This window comes from Chenopodium album, chromosome 26 (genome assembly GCF_948465745.1).
Source record: "Chenopodium album chromosome 26, dcCheAlbu1.1, whole genome shotgun sequence".
NCBI classification, from domain to species: Eukaryota; Viridiplantae; Streptophyta; class Magnoliopsida; order Caryophyllales; family Amaranthaceae; genus Chenopodium; species Chenopodium album.
The window spans coordinates 7,344,222-7,366,092 of NC_137859.1; the positions used below are offsets into that span (position 1 = coordinate 7,344,222).

At 36.1% G+C, this 21,871-nt stretch overlaps 3 protein-coding genes and 1 pseudogene across 3 annotated transcripts; 2 read left to right on the plus strand and 2 right to left on the minus strand.

Annotated features, from left to right (window-relative positions):
• Positions 1-1,976: 1,976 nt before the first annotated feature.
• LOC145617524 (large ribosomal subunit protein eL42 pseudogene) lies at positions 1,977-2,522 on the plus strand (annotated as a pseudogene).
• A 4,353-nt stretch (positions 2,523-6,875) lies between these two features.
• LOC145616206 (uncharacterized) lies at positions 6,876-7,827 on the plus strand. Its single transcript, XM_081670900.1, has 2 exons — positions 6,876-7,066; positions 7,281-7,827. The coding sequence occupies exons 1-2, from the start codon at positions 6,967-6,969 to the stop codon at positions 7,634-7,636; spliced, it is 456 nt and encodes a 151-aa protein (XP_081527026.1). The 5' UTR covers positions 6,876-6,966; the 3' UTR covers positions 7,637-7,827.
• Positions 7,828-7,885: 58 nt separating this feature from the next.
• Positions 7,886-10,647, minus strand: LOC145616205 (nucleoside diphosphate kinase 2, chloroplastic-like). The gene is made up of 7 exons (XM_081670898.1): positions 10,301-10,647; positions 10,156-10,212; positions 9,948-10,034; positions 9,336-9,416; positions 9,132-9,244; positions 8,989-9,038; positions 7,886-8,165 (listed from the first exon to the last, which is right to left on the minus strand). The coding sequence occupies exons 1-7, from the start codon at positions 10,535-10,537 to the stop codon at positions 8,098-8,100; spliced, it is 693 nt and encodes a 230-aa protein (XP_081527024.1). The 5' UTR covers positions 10,538-10,647; the 3' UTR covers positions 7,886-8,097.
• A 1,164-nt stretch (positions 10,648-11,811) lies between these two features.
• LOC145616266 (uncharacterized) lies at positions 11,812-20,623 on the minus strand. Its single transcript, XM_081670962.1, has 12 exons — positions 20,195-20,623; positions 19,878-20,006; positions 18,986-19,180; positions 18,169-18,216; positions 17,972-18,100; positions 14,168-14,292; positions 13,537-13,647; positions 13,193-13,301; positions 12,973-13,091; positions 12,621-12,774; positions 12,326-12,470; positions 11,812-12,214 (listed from the first exon to the last, which is right to left on the minus strand). Exons 1-12 carry the CDS (start codon positions 20,315-20,317, stop codon positions 12,150-12,152), a joined length of 1,452 nt encoding a protein of 483 aa, XP_081527088.1. The 5' UTR covers positions 20,318-20,623; the 3' UTR covers positions 11,812-12,149.
• Positions 20,624-21,871: the final 1,248 nt, after the last annotated feature.

A 21,871-nucleotide genomic window follows, 5' to 3' on the forward strand; every position in this document is an offset into this window, starting at 1 on the left:
AATACTCTTACCTTAAGTTTTAAAGGTTTGTTTTTCAATTCTTATAAAATGAGAGTGTTTAAAAATCCTTGATGAGAAGGAAGACGGGTAATTTATTTCACATTTAATTATTTTTACGATGATAATGATTGTTGGTGGTATTTAATACTTATAGGCCTTATTACTTATTTATTTAGCCTTTTTTATAGGCTAAGTAGAGTTCTCAAAATCTCATCCAATTCAAGATGACCCATAATTGATATAATATAAATAAACAAATAAATAATTCGACATCATTCTAAATAGGGTCTGTTCTCATTGACTGAACTCAGCTGAACTGAACTGAACTTATTAGAGTTGAACTGAACTGAAATGAATATTTATAAGAGAAGGAAATTAGGAGCTGATGAACTGAACTGAACTGAACTATTAGAGCTGAACTGAACTGAAATGAATATTTTATAAGAGAAGGAAATTAGGAGCTGATGAACTGAACTTATTAGAGCTGAAAGAACTTAAATGAATATTTTATAAGAGAAGGAAATTAGGAGCTGATGAACTGAACTTATTAGAGCTGAACTGAATATTTTATAAGAGAAAGAAATTAGGAGCTGATGAACTGAACTTAACTGAACTTATTAGAGCTGAACTGAACTGAAAATAAACGTATGAGAACAGGCTCTAACTCAATTCAATCTGAACACTTAGGGTCTATTCACATTTACTGAACTGAGCTAAACTGAACTAAACTGATTGAAGCTGAACTGAACTGATTGGAGCTGAACTAAACTAAACTGAACTGAGCTAAAATGAATATTTTATGAGAGAATGAAATTAGGAGCTGAACTGAACTGAACTGAACTGATTGGAACTGAGCTGAACTGAACTGAACTTAAGCTGAAGTGAACATGCCCTTAATTTGCCTAAATCTACCAAAAGCTACCCCATAATACAGTAGTACGATTTAAGATTGACTCAACTCATATTCAAATAACCTGAAGTGTTCTATTTAAAAAAAACCCCAAAGTGTTCACTAGTAGTTTTTGAGTAGATTTTAGTGGTTTAAATTTATAAACAATTTAAGTGGCTGGCAATGTAGTGGTTGATGTAGGGCGTGGTCGGCAAAATATAGATGTGAAGGTAAATGTTAGATGTGTAGGTAGCTTTTAGCTGTCAACAAGCTGTAGTTGTGAATATAGATAATTTAGGTATGAGTGTTCGGTAAAGTAGCAGTTCACTAGCTGCTGTTACATATAAAAATCAATATTTTATATTTAAAACTATAGAATAAATTTTCAACAGCTACCTCAAAATCTACCTCTACTTTCAAAAGCTAATATTTTTAACTTTTCATAAAAGCTACCTCCACCACTAATGGCTACCCTAACCACTACTTTGCTAAACACTCTCATTTTTTTGTTAAATAGTGGTTTGACTTAAAAGCTACTCAAACGCTAACGCCGAACACACTCGTTGTGTTTAGTGGTGAAAGTAACTTTTGTCAAAAGTTAACATTATTAGGTTTTGAAAAGTAGAGGTGACCATTGGTTTATTTTCCTATATTTTTTTAAAGGTAACAGCTAGTCAACCGCTACTTTACCAAACACTCATACTTAATTGTCTATCTTCACAGCTAACAATATGTTGACAATTAACAATTACTCCTACAACTAACAATTTCTACCACAGCTAACAACCACCTCTACAGCCTCATTTTACCGAACACGCCCAATTTAAAATGTGTATAGATCAAATAATTTAGCATGATAAAAAAAAGTCTAACCTAGTCCGATACGATTTGAACCCGACCGGATTAAAACAATCAATTTGATAACCCCAAGTCCCCAATTGCTCTGATACAAGTCCTGCAAAGATCATTAGTTTCCATGGGCTTATCCAAAAACACTACTAGCATCTCATCAAAAAAAGCCCACACAACTTCAAAACCCTAATCACCGTCAAAACAAATAACCCCTAATTTTCTCTCTCCTCATTCCATCCCATCTTCTCCCCCATTTCAATTTCTAGGGTTTCTGCCTCCTTCCTCCAACAATCTGCAAAAATGGTGAACATCCCAAAAGTGAAGAAAACCTACTGCAAGAACAAGGAATGCAAGAAACACACAACCCACAAAGTCACCCAGTACAAGAAGGGCAAGGACAGCTTAGCGGCGCAAGGAAAGCGTCGTTACGATCGCAAGCAATCTGGTTATGGAGGTCAGACTAAGCCTGTTTTCCACAAGAAGGCTAAGACTACTAAGAAGATTGTTCTCAGGCTTCAATGTCAGACTTGTAAGCACATCTCTCAACACTCCATTAAGCGTTGCAAGCATTTTGAGATTGGTGGTGATAAGAAGGGCAAGGGTACTACTCTGTTTTAGATGTGTTGTTTCTCTCTCCTCGCTTTTGTCTTGCGAAAGTTGGAGGTTTAATTTTAATGGGTTTTAGTTTTTTCTCGTAATTTTCGTTTTTTTTTTTTGTTGGAGATTTTGGTTATGTATGGATTTATTTCGTGAAATCAATCAGTTTGAACCTTTATAATTATTGATTATTGCCTCTTTGATTGTTTTTTTGCTATTATTGTTATTATATTTTGGATGAAAAATCTCGATATTTGAGGTTGTTTTGTTAATTTGTTGATATAATTTATGTGGGAAATTCGTTCATAGCTGCAAAAAATGAAAAAGATGGGTTCTTTTTGATAGTTCATTGATTGAACAGAGAGTGTTGAAATGTTGAATGTCAGGGCACAATCACCCCAAATTGTTATCGTGTTGCTAGAATGCGAGTATTCGCGTTGTTTGATCCTAGGTTGTTTAATCTGTGTAGTGGTATTGCATTTTGCTGAATTATTGCTTATTGAGTCTATAATCCCTTTTGGTGAACAGGGACATATACTTAGGCAAGGTCATAATTTTATTTATTAAATCTCGTAAGACTGAAAATTATGGCTTGTCTGTCTATTTGTGCCACCATTGCTGGATCATAGAATGCTTGATTCTGATTACAGTAACCCTATGATAATAGAATGCTGGATCATCTTGTGAATGAGATGATAATGCAAATAGCGAGTTTCGAAGGTTATGGAGTAATTTTATATGGAGTGGGGGATTGGATGGTGAGCCATACTGGTTTGAGATATCATTAGGGATTTCAAAGCCGATACTTGAAATACACTGATGCACACAAATTAATTGCCAATTAAATCAGAAATGAACTTTCATATCATTATATATTGTAAAATTACAAATAATTAGAAAACTTTGATATTTTTGCATTTTCTTAAAATGAGACATTTAGTGGACTAATCTAGTAGCTACTCAATCCATTTTTCTTCAAGTTGTTGTTTAAGTTGTACTCGTATCTGCCAAGTGTTCATCAATGTTAGACTAGAGACCATGACTGAGGCTACATTCACAAAGGTTTTAAGTCTATTAGATGTGCTCGAAAGATTTGTATTTTCTATCGGCTGCCAATCAGTCATTGTAATGTAGGGGGCATAGCTTGTTATGAAGGGGGCATAGCTTGCTGTGCTGCACTTATTTCATGAGAGGATTGGTGGTGGTGACGGCTGCTGTGTTCTGTACTGTGATGATGCCTTGCTGATGGATTATGTTTCTTAATGGTTGACTTTGCACGATGAGCAGCAGAATGGTGGCTATGGGGTGGCTTGGCCTGATGATGTGTTTGTTCGCGGTGATGATGAGATAAAGGAGTATTGTGATGCGTTCCATGATATTGATGAGCAGGATGGCCATGATTTTGGCTATCATGATGAGGTGCTGTGGTGTGGGGTCTATGGACTGTTGGCCTGTGATATGGTGTTGTGCGACGGTGAGTTGCTGGAGGGTGACGTCCATGGTATATTGTTTGGTGGCGAGCAGGTGGTAGGTGGTGCCTATGATATATTATTCCATGGCGATGGTAGTTCATGCCCCGATGGTGTGTTGGTTGTTCATGGCTGCGGTTTCTTCTTCTCAAGTGATGAGGTAGTGTATGATGGTTCCTTAAGAATGGCCTCCTGTGATGATGCAGGGCTGGATGGCCGTGGTCATGATGTCTTCTATGATGATGGTGTCTGTGATGGTGATGAATAATTGGCTGGGGATATATAGGTGGGAAAAAGGGGTGTGGATGCCAGGGACCCCAATGATGATGAAATTGTCGGTGGGGAGGTTCAGTAGAATGGTGATGTTCGGAAGAGTGATGCCTATGATGATGTGGCTCCAAATGGCGATGTTCGTGTGAGTGATGCCTATGATGAATTGGCTCCCAATGATGTTCGGGCGAGTGGTGCCTATGATGGATTGGCTCCCAATGATGATGTCTGGGCGAGTGGTGCCTATGGATTGGCTCCCAGTGATGATGTCTTGGCGAGTGGTGCCTATGGATAGGCGGCCAATGATGTTCTCTCATATGGTGGTGGCGATGGTGATGTGGTCGTAGAAAGAACTTATGCGGTGGTCTATGCCTGTGTGGTCTAAACTTGTGCGGCAGCTTAGGTTTGTGCGGGTGTGGCCTGAACTTATGTGGCATCTTATGACATGGATGGCACGGTGGCAGAATAATCCTCGGTGGTAAATGATATGGTGGTAAGATGGTCTTGTGATGTGGCATAAAGTGTGGCAACATAAAGAGTTCATGTGATGGCGGAGGAGATAGAATTAAATGGTGGTATGGTGGCGGTGACATGGGCATACCTTCAGGTGGTGGAGACATCATTTGTGGAGGAGGTGGCGGTGGTGGGAGTGGGAGTGGCGGTGGATAGTAGTTATCATTAGTAGCCATGGTCACCGATGGAAAGGTGAGAAACACAAACGCAACAAGTAGCGAGACTAGGAGGGATGCCATTGATGACTGATGAGAGAGAGCGAGAAATGAGAAAAGGTTAAAAGAGTTAACTTCTCTTGGGGAAGTGTTGTTGGATCTCAATCTGTAGAAATGTCCTTAACTTTTAATCATGATTAGGGCAAAATACACGGCCCTTTTTTGGGTCAGCAATCTTTGTTGAAGTTACCCTTCAAATTAGGGTATTGCCTGTGTAAATTACTCTAGCTATCAACTGGATTATAGTACTTGGGTGAAATTTTGTAGTAACTTTTTGTCACAATCTTGAAATGATAGATGAATCCCACCAAATATGACGGCTACTTGTTCACGTTTAAGATTTTTAACTTTTCATTTGGTAATTGCCCCTAATTTTCATTAATAATATGGCTTAAATGTTAGTAGTTGACTACCAATTACCATATTATGTTCAAACATTTGCTAAATGGGACGGCATTTGCCCTCAAAAAGTAATCTTGTTTTTGGCTAGTATTGTTCCACTTATCTACAATAATTGAGGAGGATAATATTAGGTAAATCTTTGTCTAAAATGTCACCTAATTTGTAACAATTACGAAATATTATCCTTAATAATTAATTATTAGGAAATGAGTGAATAATGCTTATGAGTCCTTTTAATCCGTTCCTCAATTGGTGCGTAGTTGTTTTACCCACATCTCTTGTTGATCTACATTTTTTTTTTTTTGTCCTTTTGAATTTATAAAAGGCTAGATTTCTCATATGAATCCCCTTTAGTTGGGGACATGCTAGGTCATGTAAGTCCACATGTCATGTTAACGGGCCTCTTTTTTAAGCGAGTCGTGTCTTGAATGAGTTAAGAGAGTTGTATCGTATAGAGCTTTTTTAGAATAGGAAACATGCATAAGCCGACTTCTTGTACTCCTATTCTATTCTTTTTTACCAAAATTTGAAAACAAGATTCATGCAAGACAAATGACATACTAGTGTGCTTGACATGTCGTGCTAGGTTTGTAGTAAGCTTATACCAGGTTCATTCATTATTGTATAGTGTCTAATTGACCTTTTGTTAGCGTATTGTCTTTTTAGCTACCCATACAATAGAAATTTTTGCAACAACGATGTAAACATAAGGTAAAAATCATTGCTAATTAAGTTGTTTAGGTAAGTCCATGAATATAGAATTTTGCCTTTCTCTTAGAAATTAAGTAAGATAACTCCAAACACCTCTTGTGTGTTTGTAACTTTGTAAGTGATTTTAAATCAAATTAGGATAATTTTTTTTAAACTAGAAATTAGGATAATTAATCAGTTTTGAAGTTTTATCAAGTATAAACCCTAAAAAATTACAAGTAAAAACATGATAAAATCGGTTAGTGGCTTAAATCTCAAGATATCCATGAAAATTTGTATAAAAAAAAAATAATTAGTTCATAACATTAATCTTTGAAACAAAATGTATTCGTCGTTTAATATTTTTCATAACTAAACTAATCTATTTCCCAACTGCAACTCTAGAACATTGCCTTAACCAAAAAGTGACTCAAATTGCACAACATAACCCTAATTCATTATTAATCATTCCTAATAAGCTAACATTAACGTCCTTTTCTTTAGTAGCATGTTTGTTTGTAGGGATTATTGATGGGATAAGGATTTAAAGTCCCTTATATCCCATTATCCCTGGTTTGTTTGAGGGGTATAAGTTATCCCATATAAAAGGGATGGGACTAAATAGAGGCTTATCCCTCTATTTCTATAACAAGGGGGGCAAGTATAAGAGTTGGGGATAAAAATTAAAAGGTAAAAGATAATTTTACCGAGAGAGGAGAAAAGTTAATAAAGATAGTTAAGTAAATTTGCTACTTATCCCAATTTAATTCCCAACTCATTCCAAACAAAGGATAACATAATTTTTATCTTTATTCCACTTAATACGTAATTCCTTATCCTTAACCTATCATCTTATTCTCATTATCCCTATCCCTATTGCCAAGCGCCCTGTAGGATAAAAAATGAAGGCGGGGTTTGTATATAACATTTCAAGTTTGGGGAACAAGTTCCCGCTCTATGCCCTTCAACTCCCCCATTGAGTCATTTCATTCCCCCCTTTGTTGTTCTGTTGAGTGTTTCTCCCATTTTGATTTTTGAAGAGAGAGAAAATTAAGAGAGAGAAACAAGGATGTTTGGCCGGATTAGATCGTCGCCATCACCTGTCGAATTGTTGGAATTAGAGCGTCTTCCTTCCAAGCTTCTCAAACACGATTCTCTCTCCATCTATGGTATTATCAACCCTTTTTTCAATTTTCTATCACTCATTTTCTGCTTCATCGATTTAGGGCTTTTAATTCATACTTCAATCTTACAGTCAATTTCATTAATTTGTAATAGTGCTGTCAATTATACCCAAAAATATTAAAAATTGACCAATTCAATTGTTGAAATTCCGTAATTCGATTGATTTAGTGGTTATGTTTGGTTTTTCATTGAGTGCAGAATCGACGCTTGTGAAGCTCAAGCAAGGCTCTCAGCGTAATCTTAGCCCGACAACTCAAGATTCTATGGATTTTGAATCGAATTCGAATGTTTCGGAGGATTCACCCAAGGTTTCAGGGTTGTGTGGTGAGCAAGGATTATTAGCTGCCTATAATAGTGATAGTTCTTGTATTGGTGTTTCTTCGAGTCCTAATCAGGAGCAGAAGACAGGCAGAGAAATCTCGATACATTGTCTATTTTCTAAGTATGCTACTTCTCGTAAAAGAGAAGGGGCAACTGGTTGTAATGGTGGTTCTCCTGTGAGTATCTCTACTTGTTCGAGTGATTCTGAATCGACAGGTTGCTCAAGACACTGAGTTCTGGAAGTCTGTAATCTCCAATACTCGACAGTGTTGTTTGGGTAGTTTGCTGCAATTTGCTTTGCTGATTAATTTACAGGAAAGGGTGTACAATGATTGTAACAATATTACTGTTATTGTAGTGTTTAGTGGTGTTGATTAATCTGATAAATATAGCCATTGTATTGTCTGATTCTGATCGAACTTTGGAATTCACAGCAATCAAAAGTGTGAAACTTCACATATTGATACAATTGTAATGCAGGATTTGAGTAATAAATCATCAGCAATTTTATTACAGCAGCAACTCGTATTTGATTACAAAACTTGTGATTGTCTATATAAATGTAATACAAAACTCTTATAGAGAAAACTACATCTGAAGCACATGGCAGAATGAATGTTTAGCCAGTGCAAACAAGGCCTCAAAACTGTGCAACGCTCTATCAGTAGAATCATAGAAACGGGTCAAAAGATCACTACTCCCTCAGCCATGGTGCTTGAGCAGGGGTCCATTGGCATATTTCACCTTCTTTAAACCACAGACCTGCAACGAGAGTATAAAGTCAGATGCAAATATTCAATTCTTTCAATTTTCAACTATATTGGCATTATATATATATATATATATATATATATATATATATATATATATATATATATATATATCAACATTGATGAATGTGCGAGTACAAAATTAAGCAACCACCAGCCCAAAAAATAGGTTTATAGACATTGCTATCCTTTCTAGCACCATCAATTTTCTAATATATGTTGCTGTGCAGCAGAAGTTCACCTGCAGTTACAGCAGAGTTATGTTGCTTTTATAGCTTCCCCCGTCAAGTGAGAGTTTCTTAGGATCCTAATGTTATACAGAGTAGGAAACACACCCTCATATAATTCATGTATACGGAGTATGAACTATGCAAAGCACCAGTAATCAATCTTTAATTAGCAAAGGCAATTTCAGGAAAGCACCAATTCACGCTGAATCCTTTCTCAGCAAGCAACTGTTCTAAGCAGAATTACTAGTAGTTTCCTACTTTCCTGATCTCTATATTCGAATAATACCATCGTAACTAGATTTTGACCTCCTAGTACTAGAGTTTCTAATCACTAGACAGAAATGTAACATCTAAAAATTGCCAGTCACAAACTTCTCTGAACTAACTTGCAGTTTGCCATGTAACACATTCGTAATAAACCATAAATCATTCAAAGGGCCACAATGCATCAGAAGAAATAGGCTATATACAATGTCACGTAATAGGCAAATATAATATTTTAGACCCATTAATAAAACATCACAACCATGAAGTAATTCAGAGAGAGCCTCAAGATGAGTAAGATTGAAGCATAGAAATTCTTACCAATTTCACGCTTTCCATTGTCAGGGCTATCACTTCCATGAACCACATTCCTGCAAGTATTAGGTAGACTTGAGCATTGCATAGCTAATAATTTCTAATAGCATCATGAATCTGTCACTAACAATTTAAATTAAAAGACCAACCTTCCAGTTTGAACAGCAAGATCTCCTCTAATAGTTCCAGGTTCAGCTTGAAGGGGATCTGTGGCCCCTATTAGCTTGCGTGATGATGCAACAACTCCAACACCCTCCCAAGCCTAATATTCATCAAATATCACCTCAAATTTCTACTTATATCCCAACTCCAACATTGCACGTAAGAAGACCATAAAGTTTAACAAATCTTACCATACACACAACGGGACCAGAAGTAATGTATTCGATCAGCTTCTGATAAAATGACTTGGAACTTAAATCCTTGTAGTGCTCCTGTGAACATTAAGCTCAATAAGAACCCATCGAAACTCCACAATAACCATATAAAAACACATTTTTTCAACAATCTCTAGTCAACATCTTTGCCATGCTCAGGGTCCATTTAATCAAGAGCCTGTAATCCTCAACTCCAATTCTTGTTATAGGATATTAGGATGATATCTAGTTTTCTCACAGTAATTGAATTTGTTGCTTTCATTTACCAAATTAAATTTACCCCTATAATCATCACATTCGAGCAATGGAGCTTGAGTTTTATATATACTAACATAATTTAATTATTCCAAAACATTGGAGATTTTTTTTTCAATTCAAACAAAAGTGTGTTTATCCTACTTAAAAGAAACCTTAACTATTCTCAAACTCACAATAAGCAGCTAATTCTCATAAATTAGGCATATTCATAACAAAAACATTGAATTAACCCGGCACAGAACACCTACAGTCCTAATCCAGCAAACAATATCCCCATTTTATCAAAAGAAGCAAGAAAATTCATAATTGACAAAATTATATAAATTATACCTCAGCTAATTCTTTGGGGCATTGATACATCTTCAACCCAATCAACTTAAAACCCTTGTTCTCAAATCTTGAAATTATCTCTCCAACCTAAACAAAATTGAATTTCATCAATTACCCATTTCAGCAAATCTTCAACCCAATAAAACCCATAATTTTTTCTTTTAATTAAAACAAACCCATTAAAAATCAATCAAAATTAAAAACATACAAGGCCACGCTGAACCCCATCTGGTTTAATCATAATGTAGGTCTCCTCAACTTGATTCTGCAACAAAACCAAAAAAAAAAAGGTGAAATTCAAAATAACTTATCCAAAAAATGAAAAAAGTGAAATTTAATGAAGAAAAACAGACCATTGAAGCAACTAAGTGAGGAAGAAAGATGCGGGGTTTGGTGGAATTCTTTCGGAGAGGAGAGAGAGTTGAAAGAGGGCATTTTGTGGAAAAAAGATGGGATTGTGAGTGAAATGCAGCTAACTTTTGGTGGTTGTTGCGGCGGAAGAGGAGGTTTTGGTGGTGGGTTTGAAGAGATGAGTTTGGTAGTGATGAAATGCAATTGCAAGGACTGCTTAATCCACTTATTGCTTCCATTTTCTCTCTCTTCCTTCAACCAAAGCTAACAATGGTGGTGAAGATGAGGAGAATTTTTTTGGGTTTTGTGTGGAATGGTGGGTTGTGTACTTGTGTAAGTTGTGTTAGGATATGGGTTTTGTTTGCTCTTTTCAAGTCACAAACTCACTCACAAAAACCCATGTTTAATATTGAAAGTGTGGTTAGTAGATTAAGGGTCTCATTGACTGAACTGAGCTAACTGAATTGAACTGAACTTAGGACCTGTTCTCTTACGTTGAAATTTAGTTCAGTTCAGTTCAGCTCCTAATTTCCTTCTCTTATAAAATATTCATTTCAGTTCAGTTCAATTCAGTTTAGTTCAGCTGAGTTCAGTCAATGAGAACAGGCCCTTAATGAAGCTGAACTAAACTTAATTGAATATTTTATAAGAGAAGAAAATTAAAAACTGAACTGAACTTATTGGAACCGAATTGAAACTAAAAATAATCTGAAGAGAACAGGCTCTACATTGATCTTAGAGAAAATAATACTGAACATCGAGAAGGCGAAAAGGGTTGAAAAACTAATGTATACACCCTGTAATAGGGGTAATGAATTGCGAATATGATGCTGATCACCCCAATTTTCTTGCTCGTCAACTCTATCCAATCAAAAATTTAAAAAATAAAATGAGTTAAACAATATGAAAGAAGTAAACTAGTACTCCGTATATTGGACTATAGAGTATAGACTATAGAATATGTAGGTGACTTACTAGTTACGAGTACTAATTAAATACTTCCTTTGTCGTCCTCCTTTGTTTCCTCCATAAGGGGAATGATACTTTTCCAATTTTTTGGTTGAAAGAAAAGTAGTGGGGTTAGTGTAATTGTTGTGAGAGTAAAAATGTAATTTCTACTACTAAAAGTAATATGGGGCAAACTTAAATGGATGGATTAAAAGAAAAATGAGGCAAACAAAAAGAGATAAAAGGGAGTACAATACAAAGAATCTACATACAAACCTTTTCATTCTTCTCAATTATTACATCACTTGAAAGAACATATCACATTTTACCGAATATAATTCATACTTTGGTTTCTCTTCCATTTTAATGATTTTATCTAGGATCTTTGGATCAATGGATCATCAACATCTATGTCATGATTTTATCTAGGATCTTCGGATCAATGAATCATCTTCATCTATGTAGTCACCTTACATTGGTCTCCAACCTTTAAGAAAATCCTGAATGAGGAATCCTACACAACCTGATTGTATGGAAAAATGAATAAAGGTAACACCCAGAAACATATAGCTCAATAAAGATGCTCATTGTTGTTAAAAATGTTGAGCATGTATTCAATTTCAGATTATATTGGCACATGTATCAGCAGTATCACCTGCTAAGGTTTACAGAAAACATCTAAGATTATGCCAATAGGCATCAGAGTGGCTAAAATAATACAAGAGTAATCAAAATGAGCCGCTTTCTGGTTCTTCTCTTCCTTTTTTCTGTAATAACTCAACAAAGAATGAACACAACAGAAAAGCATTAACAAGAAGAAATGAGTGAACAAAGGTGGATGAGACAGTAGCTATTTGCATGTTCTCCAAATTTGCACGTCTCTAGCCCGACAAATGTTATCAGCTATCGCCTACGAAATGTTCTTCTGAACCAGCCGTGTCTTTGTGTTTTTTCCTTCATATCCTTGGCTGTACAACAACCGGAAATTACAGTTATGATTAATTATACAAGTAGATATCAAATCTAAAGGCATAAAAATAACTGATATTCTGGTACAGTAATAGAGACTCAAGGGCTACCTTGAAGTCTACCAGCACGATATAAAGCTTCTTCTGCTATGGGTCGCCATTCTTCAGCACACGAAAAGTTCATGCCCATGCCAACACTTAGCCCTCTTAATAGATGCACAGTTCGAAGAACAGAAAACAGTTCTTCAGGAAAAGCCTTTAGATGCAATCAAACAAGAGAGCAGAACTTTTAGGGGATTTATTTTGTGTAAAAAATAAGAAAGAAAAGAGAGATTCAATGTTTATGACAAGAAAGAAAAAATTGAAAAATATTTTGGACAACAACTTAGGCAACAAAAATTAGCACCTCAACGGAAATCTTTTTAATAGAGGATCCCTCAGAGAAAGGTTGCAGCATAGTTACTCCAGGAGGTAGCTTTGTGTCGAACATTGTCTGTGCTAACTTCAGCATCTCCTCTTGTTCATTTTCACATTTACTCAAAGTGTTGATACCAAGCTCCCTATGAACAGACAAGAAATATCTCAAGGATGAGAATCAAAGTATCAGATTGACATGGAAGTTTTTCTCACCTAATGTCTGTATATATAGTTTTTAGATTAATTTCAATGGGATAGATTTGTCTTCCTATTTTTGATAAAAAATTAAAGCCACAAAGCTCAGAGAAGTCAATTCCACAAGATTGTCAGTTTGTAACCACCTATAGCTTTCGATTGCTCTAATAGGATCATTATCAGCCATAGCAAGCACTAGATTTGCATATCCAAGCCTCAGATTCTCTGGCAGGTCTTTTACTTGCCCATAGTCCAGCAATGCAACCTAAATAGTAACCAAGTTCGATTAACCTCCTAAAAATTTAAAATTAGTCAACATAAAGAGTTCAATGCTTGTAACTTAAAGGTAATTAGCCTCTCACTCACCTCAGAACCTTTACATATTAGAATATTCCCAGGATGAGGATCTGCATGGAAAAATCCACTCTTTATTATCATCTGCCCATATGCCACAGCCAAGCTTTTAAGAATATTCCTGCATGCAAAGATGTTTGGACATACCCAATATAGATTAAACCATGCTAAAAATTAATCGTGCCGACAAAACTAGTAGTGAAAATTTATGCTACATTTTTCAGAAAGCATGAAAGGATAAGAGAAATAAATGTGAAGCTAAATATATGTATTAATACAATCCATCAGCAGTCACAAAATTTGTAGGAAACGAGGTAAAATGAGATAGCATACTTCTAGATGAAAAGTGGGCTTACTGCTTTGCTGCAACCGCAACCCTACCACTAGGGTTAAGGCCTCTTTTGGCCATTTCATCTCCAAGTCTCAAAATTGGGATCCCATCAATGTAGTCCATCACCAATACCCTCCTAATAAAAGAATAATCAATCTTAATGGACAATTACCACACAATTAACCATTGAAGTAGACATCATATTCCATTAAAAAGTAGAATTCATCCAACTAATTATATTAAACTTAAACAAGGCATCATATAAAATGTGCAATATTAAAGCATTTTGCATGTCTGCTATTAATTATTAAGAATGCCAATTTCTTGTGAAGTAGTAGGTCAGCCAACGCCGCCTTGTCATTCAAGGGTGTATCACTGTCAACCAAACCCGAGGTGCTGCATACATATGTTCTTCCCAGTCCCCCCACAGGCCACAACCTTGCCATAGGCTAGATCCTAATAAGAGGCACTGTATGTATAATGGGCAAAACAAATTGTAGTTCTTTGCATATGTGTTCATTATTTCCAAGACTGATAAGATAACGAAAAAAAATGGTGCAGTCTACAGCTGTGAAAGAGAACAAATATATGGTTGTGAATAGTGCAATAGTGGATGAGATGTTATCCACCCATCAAAATCACAATAAGCAGCTTACCTACTGGCCAAGTCCTTCATGACTCGTGGTACCAGAACAGGACTCTTCTTGTTATTCTCATACAGGAATTGCCTGATCTTATCCATCGCAGCAGCCTCCCTTGTAAAGTCAAATTCATTTGCAATCTTATGAAAGAAAAAAAATATTATAAATTAAACATTCCAGTCAGGATCAGGAGCAAACAGAAAAGTACTTGAAGGTAGCACATGATCAACCTAGAAACCGCTAAACATGATTCAATATGAATTCAATTTGGAAGTTTACAATTTTATCACAATAATTTGCCTATAATACTTGACAATAATCATCAAAAATTAAATCTTAAAGAAAACTTTCCCAAAAAGACAGCTAAGGATACATACAAATGAAAAAAGTTGTTAAACTATTTCTGTAGCATCTCTCATCTTAATTCTCTCTACCTAACTACATGGAAAGTCATGCACACAAAAAACCAAATTACTGACTAATTGCATAAATCTCCATCAAGTACTTACTCTGTTCCATAGTAATTGCACTTTGCAACACTCATTTTTCTAGGAAGTTTCACATTAATTGCAACATACTTATATGGCTAATGAGTTTATGTCTCCCCACATTCCATGGCCCCCTTTCATCATATGGGCTCCAAAATCTTGCATTTTCTCACCAGGTTGCAATCATGGAGCCTAAGAAGGCCACTGACAGTCTGACATACAGAATACTTGACTGTCGCAACATCAATCAATCAATCAATCAAAGCCTTAATCCCAAAAGTGGGGTCGGCTAACATGAACCAAATATGATTATTCCGTGTAGTCATCAACATAAATCTTTCTCCTCCATCCCTTACGATCCAAAACTTCATCCTCACGTAAATCCATGCACTTCATATCCTTCCTCACTCCTTCCAACCAAGTCATTTTTGGTCTCCCTCTTCCTCGTTTAATCCCTCCATGATCCCACTCTTCCACTCTTCGCACCGGTGCACCCACGGGTCTCCGTCTTACATGTCCAAACCAACGCAGACGATTTTCCCTTAATTTATCTGCAATGTCTGCCACACCTACTTTCTTGCGAATAACCTCATTTCTGATTCTATCTCTTAAAGTGTTTCCACACATCCACCTTAACATGCGCATTTCCGTAACCTCCATCTTTTTAATATGCTCTTTCTTAGAAGCCCAACATTCTGTACCATAGAGCAACACTGGTCTTATGGCAGTCCTGTAGAATTTTCCCTTCAACTGTAGGGGAATGCTGCGGTCGCATAACACTCCCGTGGCCGCTCTCCATTTAAGCCACCCTGACTTAATTCTGTGGGTTACGTCTTGATCAATGTCACCATTCTTCTGGATGATCGACCCAAGATACTTAAAACATTCACTCATGGTCAAATCCTTTCCATCCAAACTCACCACTTCATTGCTTGTCCCCCTCTGAGTGCCAAAACGACATACCAAATATTCAGTCTTACTCCGACTTAGCTTAAACCCTCTAGATTCCAACCTTTGCCTCCATTGCTCCAACTTAACATTAACCCCGTCCTTAGTCTCATCCACCAAAACGATATCATCCGCGAACAACATACACCATGGAACCTCATCTTGAAATGGTCTAGTTAATTCATCTAGAACCGTTGCAAAAAGAAAAGGGCTTAATGCAGACCCTTGATGCAATCCGATTGTAATAGGGAAATCTTTTGTCAACCCTCCGCATGTCCTCACATTTGTTGACACATCCCGATACATATCCTTAACTAGGTCTACATACCTTCGTGGGATACCTTTCTTCAACATTGCCCACCAAAGTATCTCTCTTGGCACCTTGTCATATGCCTTCTCTAAATCAATAAAGACCATATGAAGATCTTTCTTCTTTACCCTATAAAACTCCATCATTTGTCTTATCAAATGGATTGCCTCCATAGTAGATCTCCCAGACATAAAACCAAATTGGTTATCTGAAATGCTTGTGTATGCCCTCAACCTTTGTTCAATCACCCTTTCCCACAGCTTCATAGTGTGGCTCATAAGCTTAATTCCTCGGTAGTTAGAACAATCTTGAGCGTCTCCTTTGTTTTTATAAACCGGGACCAAGGTGCTCTTCCTCCAATCTTGTGGGATCCTTGTAGCCGTCCATATCTTGTTGAAAAGGTTTGTTAACCAATCAATACCAATCTTACCCAAACACCTCCACACCTCTATCGGTACCCCATCAGGGCCAACCGCCTTCTTAGGTTTCAACTTCCTCAGTGCAATCTCCACCTCTACTCTCCTAATCCTTCGCACATACTCCATGTTGATTTCTTCATCACTCACAGAGGTATCTCCTATCACAACTCCATTACTTCCATTAAATAATTCATCGAAGTACCCCTTCCACCTGTCCTTGATGTCCTCCTCTTGCACTAGGACCATTTGGTTCTTATCTTTGACACACTTCACCATGCCAATATCCTTCCTTGCCTCTTGTCTTCTCTTTGCCATCTTATAAATGATCCTTTCTCCCTCCTTGGAATCAAGTTTTTCATAAACCTCCTGATATGCCTTTTCTTTCGCTTGACGAACAGCTGCCTTTGCCTTACTCTTAGCCTCCTTATACGCTGCAAAGGTTTCATCACTCCTACATTTTCCTAAGGCTTGATAGCATTCCCTTTTTTGCTTAATTACTGCTTTCACCTCTTCATTCCACCACGAAGTATCTCTCTGTATCGAAGTTCTTCCCCTTACTTCCCCTAAGACCTCTTTGGCCACTCTTAGGAAACAGTTCTTCATTCGTAACCAAGTCATGTCCGGATCCACCTCTCCATCCCAATCCGCTTCTTCAATTACCTTTTCTGTAAAAACCTTAGCCTTTGCATCCCTTAGGGTCCACCATCTTATCCTCGGTTCTTCTTGTCTAACTTTTTTCTTCGCCTTCTCTTTCAGACGAATAGTCATTACCAATAGCCGGTGTTGGGTGACCACACTTTCCCCTGGGATAACCTTACAGTTTAGGCAACTTTGTCTATCTATGCTCCTTGTGAGCAGGAAGTCTATTTGAGTTGCATTTGCTCCACTCCGAAAAGTTATCAAGTGTGAATCCCTCTTCTTAAACCAAGTATTAGCCAAAATTAAATCATATGATTGGGCAAAATCCATAATAGCTTCACCACCGGCGTCCCTCTGCCCATACCCAAAGCCTCCATGGACACTCCCATAGCCCTCTCGGCTCGCCCCAACGTGCCCATTTAGATCCCCTCCAATATATAACTTCTCTGAGTGGTGGACACCCTGTACCACCTCGTCTAGATCCTCCCAAAATTGTCGTTTCTCTTCCGCATCTAAACCCACTTGGGGAGCATAAGCACTGATAACATTCGCAACATAAACTAATAAAAATCTTCAGATATGGATACATGAAGCATTCTTTCTCAAACAGTAAATACAGTAATACAAGAGATCTCCGTCCATTCAGACCCAATTATGTTCAACCCTCAAACATTTAATTCGTATGTATGAATCATTTTACCATATCAAATATCATACTTGGAAAACATGAGATCGAGACTTATGCACAACATAAACTATGTACTATTTTGATAAAAGATCAATTTGATGGTATTACAACAGCCATAAATTTCATAGTCATGTTACTCGTGTACACACATGTTTTTGCAAAATAAGACTCATCATGAGTCATGTTATAGCAGGGGGATGAATTACCACAAAGGCACTAATTGTGTTTAATGATTAATTCCCTTCATTACAGCTACTTAATCCCAGCTTTAGGCTTAAAGGATGACATTGAAAATAGGAGAGAAACTAGCAAACATAAAAATTTCACCTGCTTCTCCATTTCCTTTGTCACAGAATAGAGATCAAATTTGATATCTGTCTTCTGCATGTATAAAGCAAAAGCTTGCAGATTACGAATATCAGTCATCATCAACTCTTGAACTCCAGGATGTTGGACCTAGAAGATTTTCAGGCATCAGATGATAGTCACTATTCAAGCTCCTAAAAAGCATCCAAGTTATCTACCTTAACAACGACATCTCTTGTGTAACCCTTCAACTTTGCACGGTGGACCTAAATTAAAAGAATAAAAAAATTGCATAAGATTCAGCATGAATGTTCAAGTAAAAGAATAAATCAATAGAAACAGCTTAGCTGAATCATAGACATATCTAATCAAGAGCAAGTCATGGTGTAGAAGCCAGACCTATACTATGGTGACAAATTATATCTATCCATATAGTGCTCTCAGGAATCATAACATCCAGCGTAGTCCACAGTAAGCAAAAAACACACTTATTCCCAACACAAATGTTATAAAATTTTCAAGCACTATAGTCTATAGCCTGAGATTTTTCACATACCGGCTGGCTGATGGATCCCAACTAGTACTTGCATTAAGAAAGGTTAGATCACTAGAAACATTATACTAAACTCAGATTGATGAGTAGACTGAAGTGGCATCCGCGCAAAATGACAAACATTTTTAATTTCTGGCAAAACCCTGACAAGCAATTCTGAGTGTGAAAAATTTTCCCTTGGTTCCATGGGGTTATCAGATATTCAGATTATGACCTTTTAGACAAGTCTAAATCTTAATGGGGCAAAGATGAACCTTTACTTTTGTATTATGCAAAGAGAGAAGAGTCTTATGACCAACAATAATCAAGGGGTAAAAACAAACATTTATCAACAAGAAGTTGGCTCGAATAGCAAATCTATCAGAAAAACATAGAATCAACAAGATACATCTTATCAAGAACATGTCCAACTTAGAAGTATCAACATAACAAAGAGATAAATAACAGGCAAGACTTCAGAATCTGCAACATAGAAGATATACCTGTGCAATGGAAGCAGAACCAAGAGGATTTTCATCAAATGCATCAAACAATTCTCCAATGCTTTTTCCTAACTCTTTCTCTAGCACACGCTGAACAGTATCATAAGGTGTAGGGGGAGCTTGATCACAAAGAGTCACCAGCCGTCGCACCCATGCAGCAGGGGCCAAATCCGGTTTCCCAACAATTTGAGCAATCTAATCAAAGCCTCATCACCAAAAGCATTCAGATTATAAACTTTAGTCATTCATCAGATATACAGGCCAATATATTCCCTACACATCACAATAACCTCGATACGATATCTATAGCAATGATGGGACACAATCTAATAAACAGAATCTATTCTTCAAAGTCAACCGTTTTAAATAACACCAATTTAGATACAAGATTAAGATTATACTTAAAAGTAATCAATGCCCATTGAAATTATAGATTAATAAAGAATGTCAGTATGCCATTTCAAGAGAGAACAACTGATAAAAGACAGCAAATTTTCGACACAAAGTGTCACAAAAACCTTAGAATTTACAATATTGAACAAAATCATCAACTCATAGCTCAATTATAGAAATGGTGGGACACAATCCAATAAATACAAGCCATTCTTAAAAGCCATCCAACTAACCATTTTTAATTACAAAAGTTTACATGCAAGATTATAATTTTACTTCAAAAGGACCAATGCCCATTGAAAAATATAGATTACTGAAGGGTGCCACTTTATTAAAAAAACGAAAAGGCAACAAATTTTCAACATAAATTATCAATAACTTTCTCTAAGCTTGTCCAAATTAATGCAAAATTCAATGTTTATGATTGACATTCAATTAAATCCACCAAAAATCAAGAAAAAAACTGCATTAAAAAAGATGAGAAAGAAACTTAAAATACCTTAAGAAAGAACCCACCAAGATCATAGCACATATTGTAAATCTTATCAGCAGCAATCTCATGTTGCCTTTCCCACATTTCCTCTTGCTTCTTTGCATCTTTCACAAAACTCACTTGAACTTGAAATACCTAAAATTCAAACCAAAATTCAATAAACAACAACAAAATTGGGATTAAACACATTTTAGACTACAACCCAGAATCATAATTATGCAAATAATCTTAAATTAAAACCAATTAAAAATTGGAAAAAAAACCCAAACCCACAAAAATCGAAACAAAGCAACAAAAATATAGAAGAACCCCAGAAATTAAACCTTATAACCAGTATAGATTTCAGCAGTACGAGCCCAGAATTGAAGAGAACGATGCCATGGTCTTAATTGAGCAGATAGTTTATCTCGAAATTCATCAAATTGTGGAGCAGGAAAAAGAGGCATTTTTTTTTTTGCTCTTTTCCGAGTGTTCAAAGTGAATCTGAAACAATAGTATATTCTTTAAAAAATTTTTTGGATGAACAGTTGCCGCACGTTTAAGTAATTTAGTTTCAGTGTTGTGTAATTGCGTTGCTCTATTCTTCTTGGTTCTGATTCTTTTGATACTGAAATAATGAAGGAGGAATGAAGAGGATTAAGTGATCAACTAATGCCAGAAAAATGATGCTTAGCCTTAGAAAATTGTGGCTCAAAACAAGGTCATGTAAATTGCATTGCGGATGTTGCTTCTAGCTTCAGCAACTGTACTTTTTTGTATACTACGTATGTGTTAACAATGCTCACGCATAAGTCGATAGACCATGTAAAGCTTGGTATAGAGGGAAAATTTGCATCTCACAAGTCACAAGTCACAACCAAGAAGTTAGATATACATTGGGTGAGACTTCCTTTACCCTTATTCTTACTTTCAAAGTGTCGAGTATCATAGGCGCTTTTTTTTACCAACCAAAAATAAAAATGTAAAGTCCCACAATTTTATCATGAGGAAATATTTTTTTTTAGTAGAATTATGGGCTTAAGGCGTAATGTTGATGGTAAAGTGTCAAATTTGACTATTAGTTGGTTCGGGTTGGATTTGGTTATTTCGAATTTGAGACATATTTAAGGATAAGGTCAATTTGGGATTTTAGGTTATGTTGGGTTGCTTAAAGTCGAGTCAATTTTTGACACTTATGTAGAGTATCGGATCAATTTCAAAAAAAATAATTTTCTTTTATTTTTGGTATAATCTAATTTCTTACAATAGTACGGAAAATAGTTGCATACGCTCTCGAAGTTATTAAGTGCATACAATATGATTAATTTATTATTACAAGATAATATTATCATCATTAACATGTATGTTTCATATACATGGAATGTTTTGTAGCAGTGTTGCTTCACATTGTTAAATGGTATATCTCTACTTAAATATGTTCGATCCATTGCAATATTAAAATATGTTTGAACAAATATCGTCTAAACTCTAAACCTTAATTACAAATCTTTGATTTGTGAGAACTTGACTCCATTTCTTGGTTTTGGGTTACAACATCCATTGTATTTATAAGTCATTGCTGCATACCAATTTTTGATTTTTGCACATAATAATTTTCAAGCAAATTGCAAAAACATCCAAATAAAATAATGTATAATATTTTGGAATGGAATAAGTAAGTTGATGACGAGGTATTTGCGGAATAGCAACATATATAAATGATGCTAAGAGAATAGGAGCAATGTTACACTGAAATTAAGTATATATTATTACTGAATTAGTTATGCTTGTTGTTAGTAACCATAATGATCCACAGACAAAATAAAACTGACAACATCATGGACAGATATCATAAAAACCTAAAAGCAGGTCTTTCAATTAAAACTAGTGTACCAATTATCAACGAGTCCAATAGGGATAGTAACCACGCACAAAAGTTGTTGTTATGTTAGGGTTGGTAATTTAAGTAGTGCACATCAGAAGCAAATTAAAGAGGTAGAGACTGATAAAATAATTTGCAG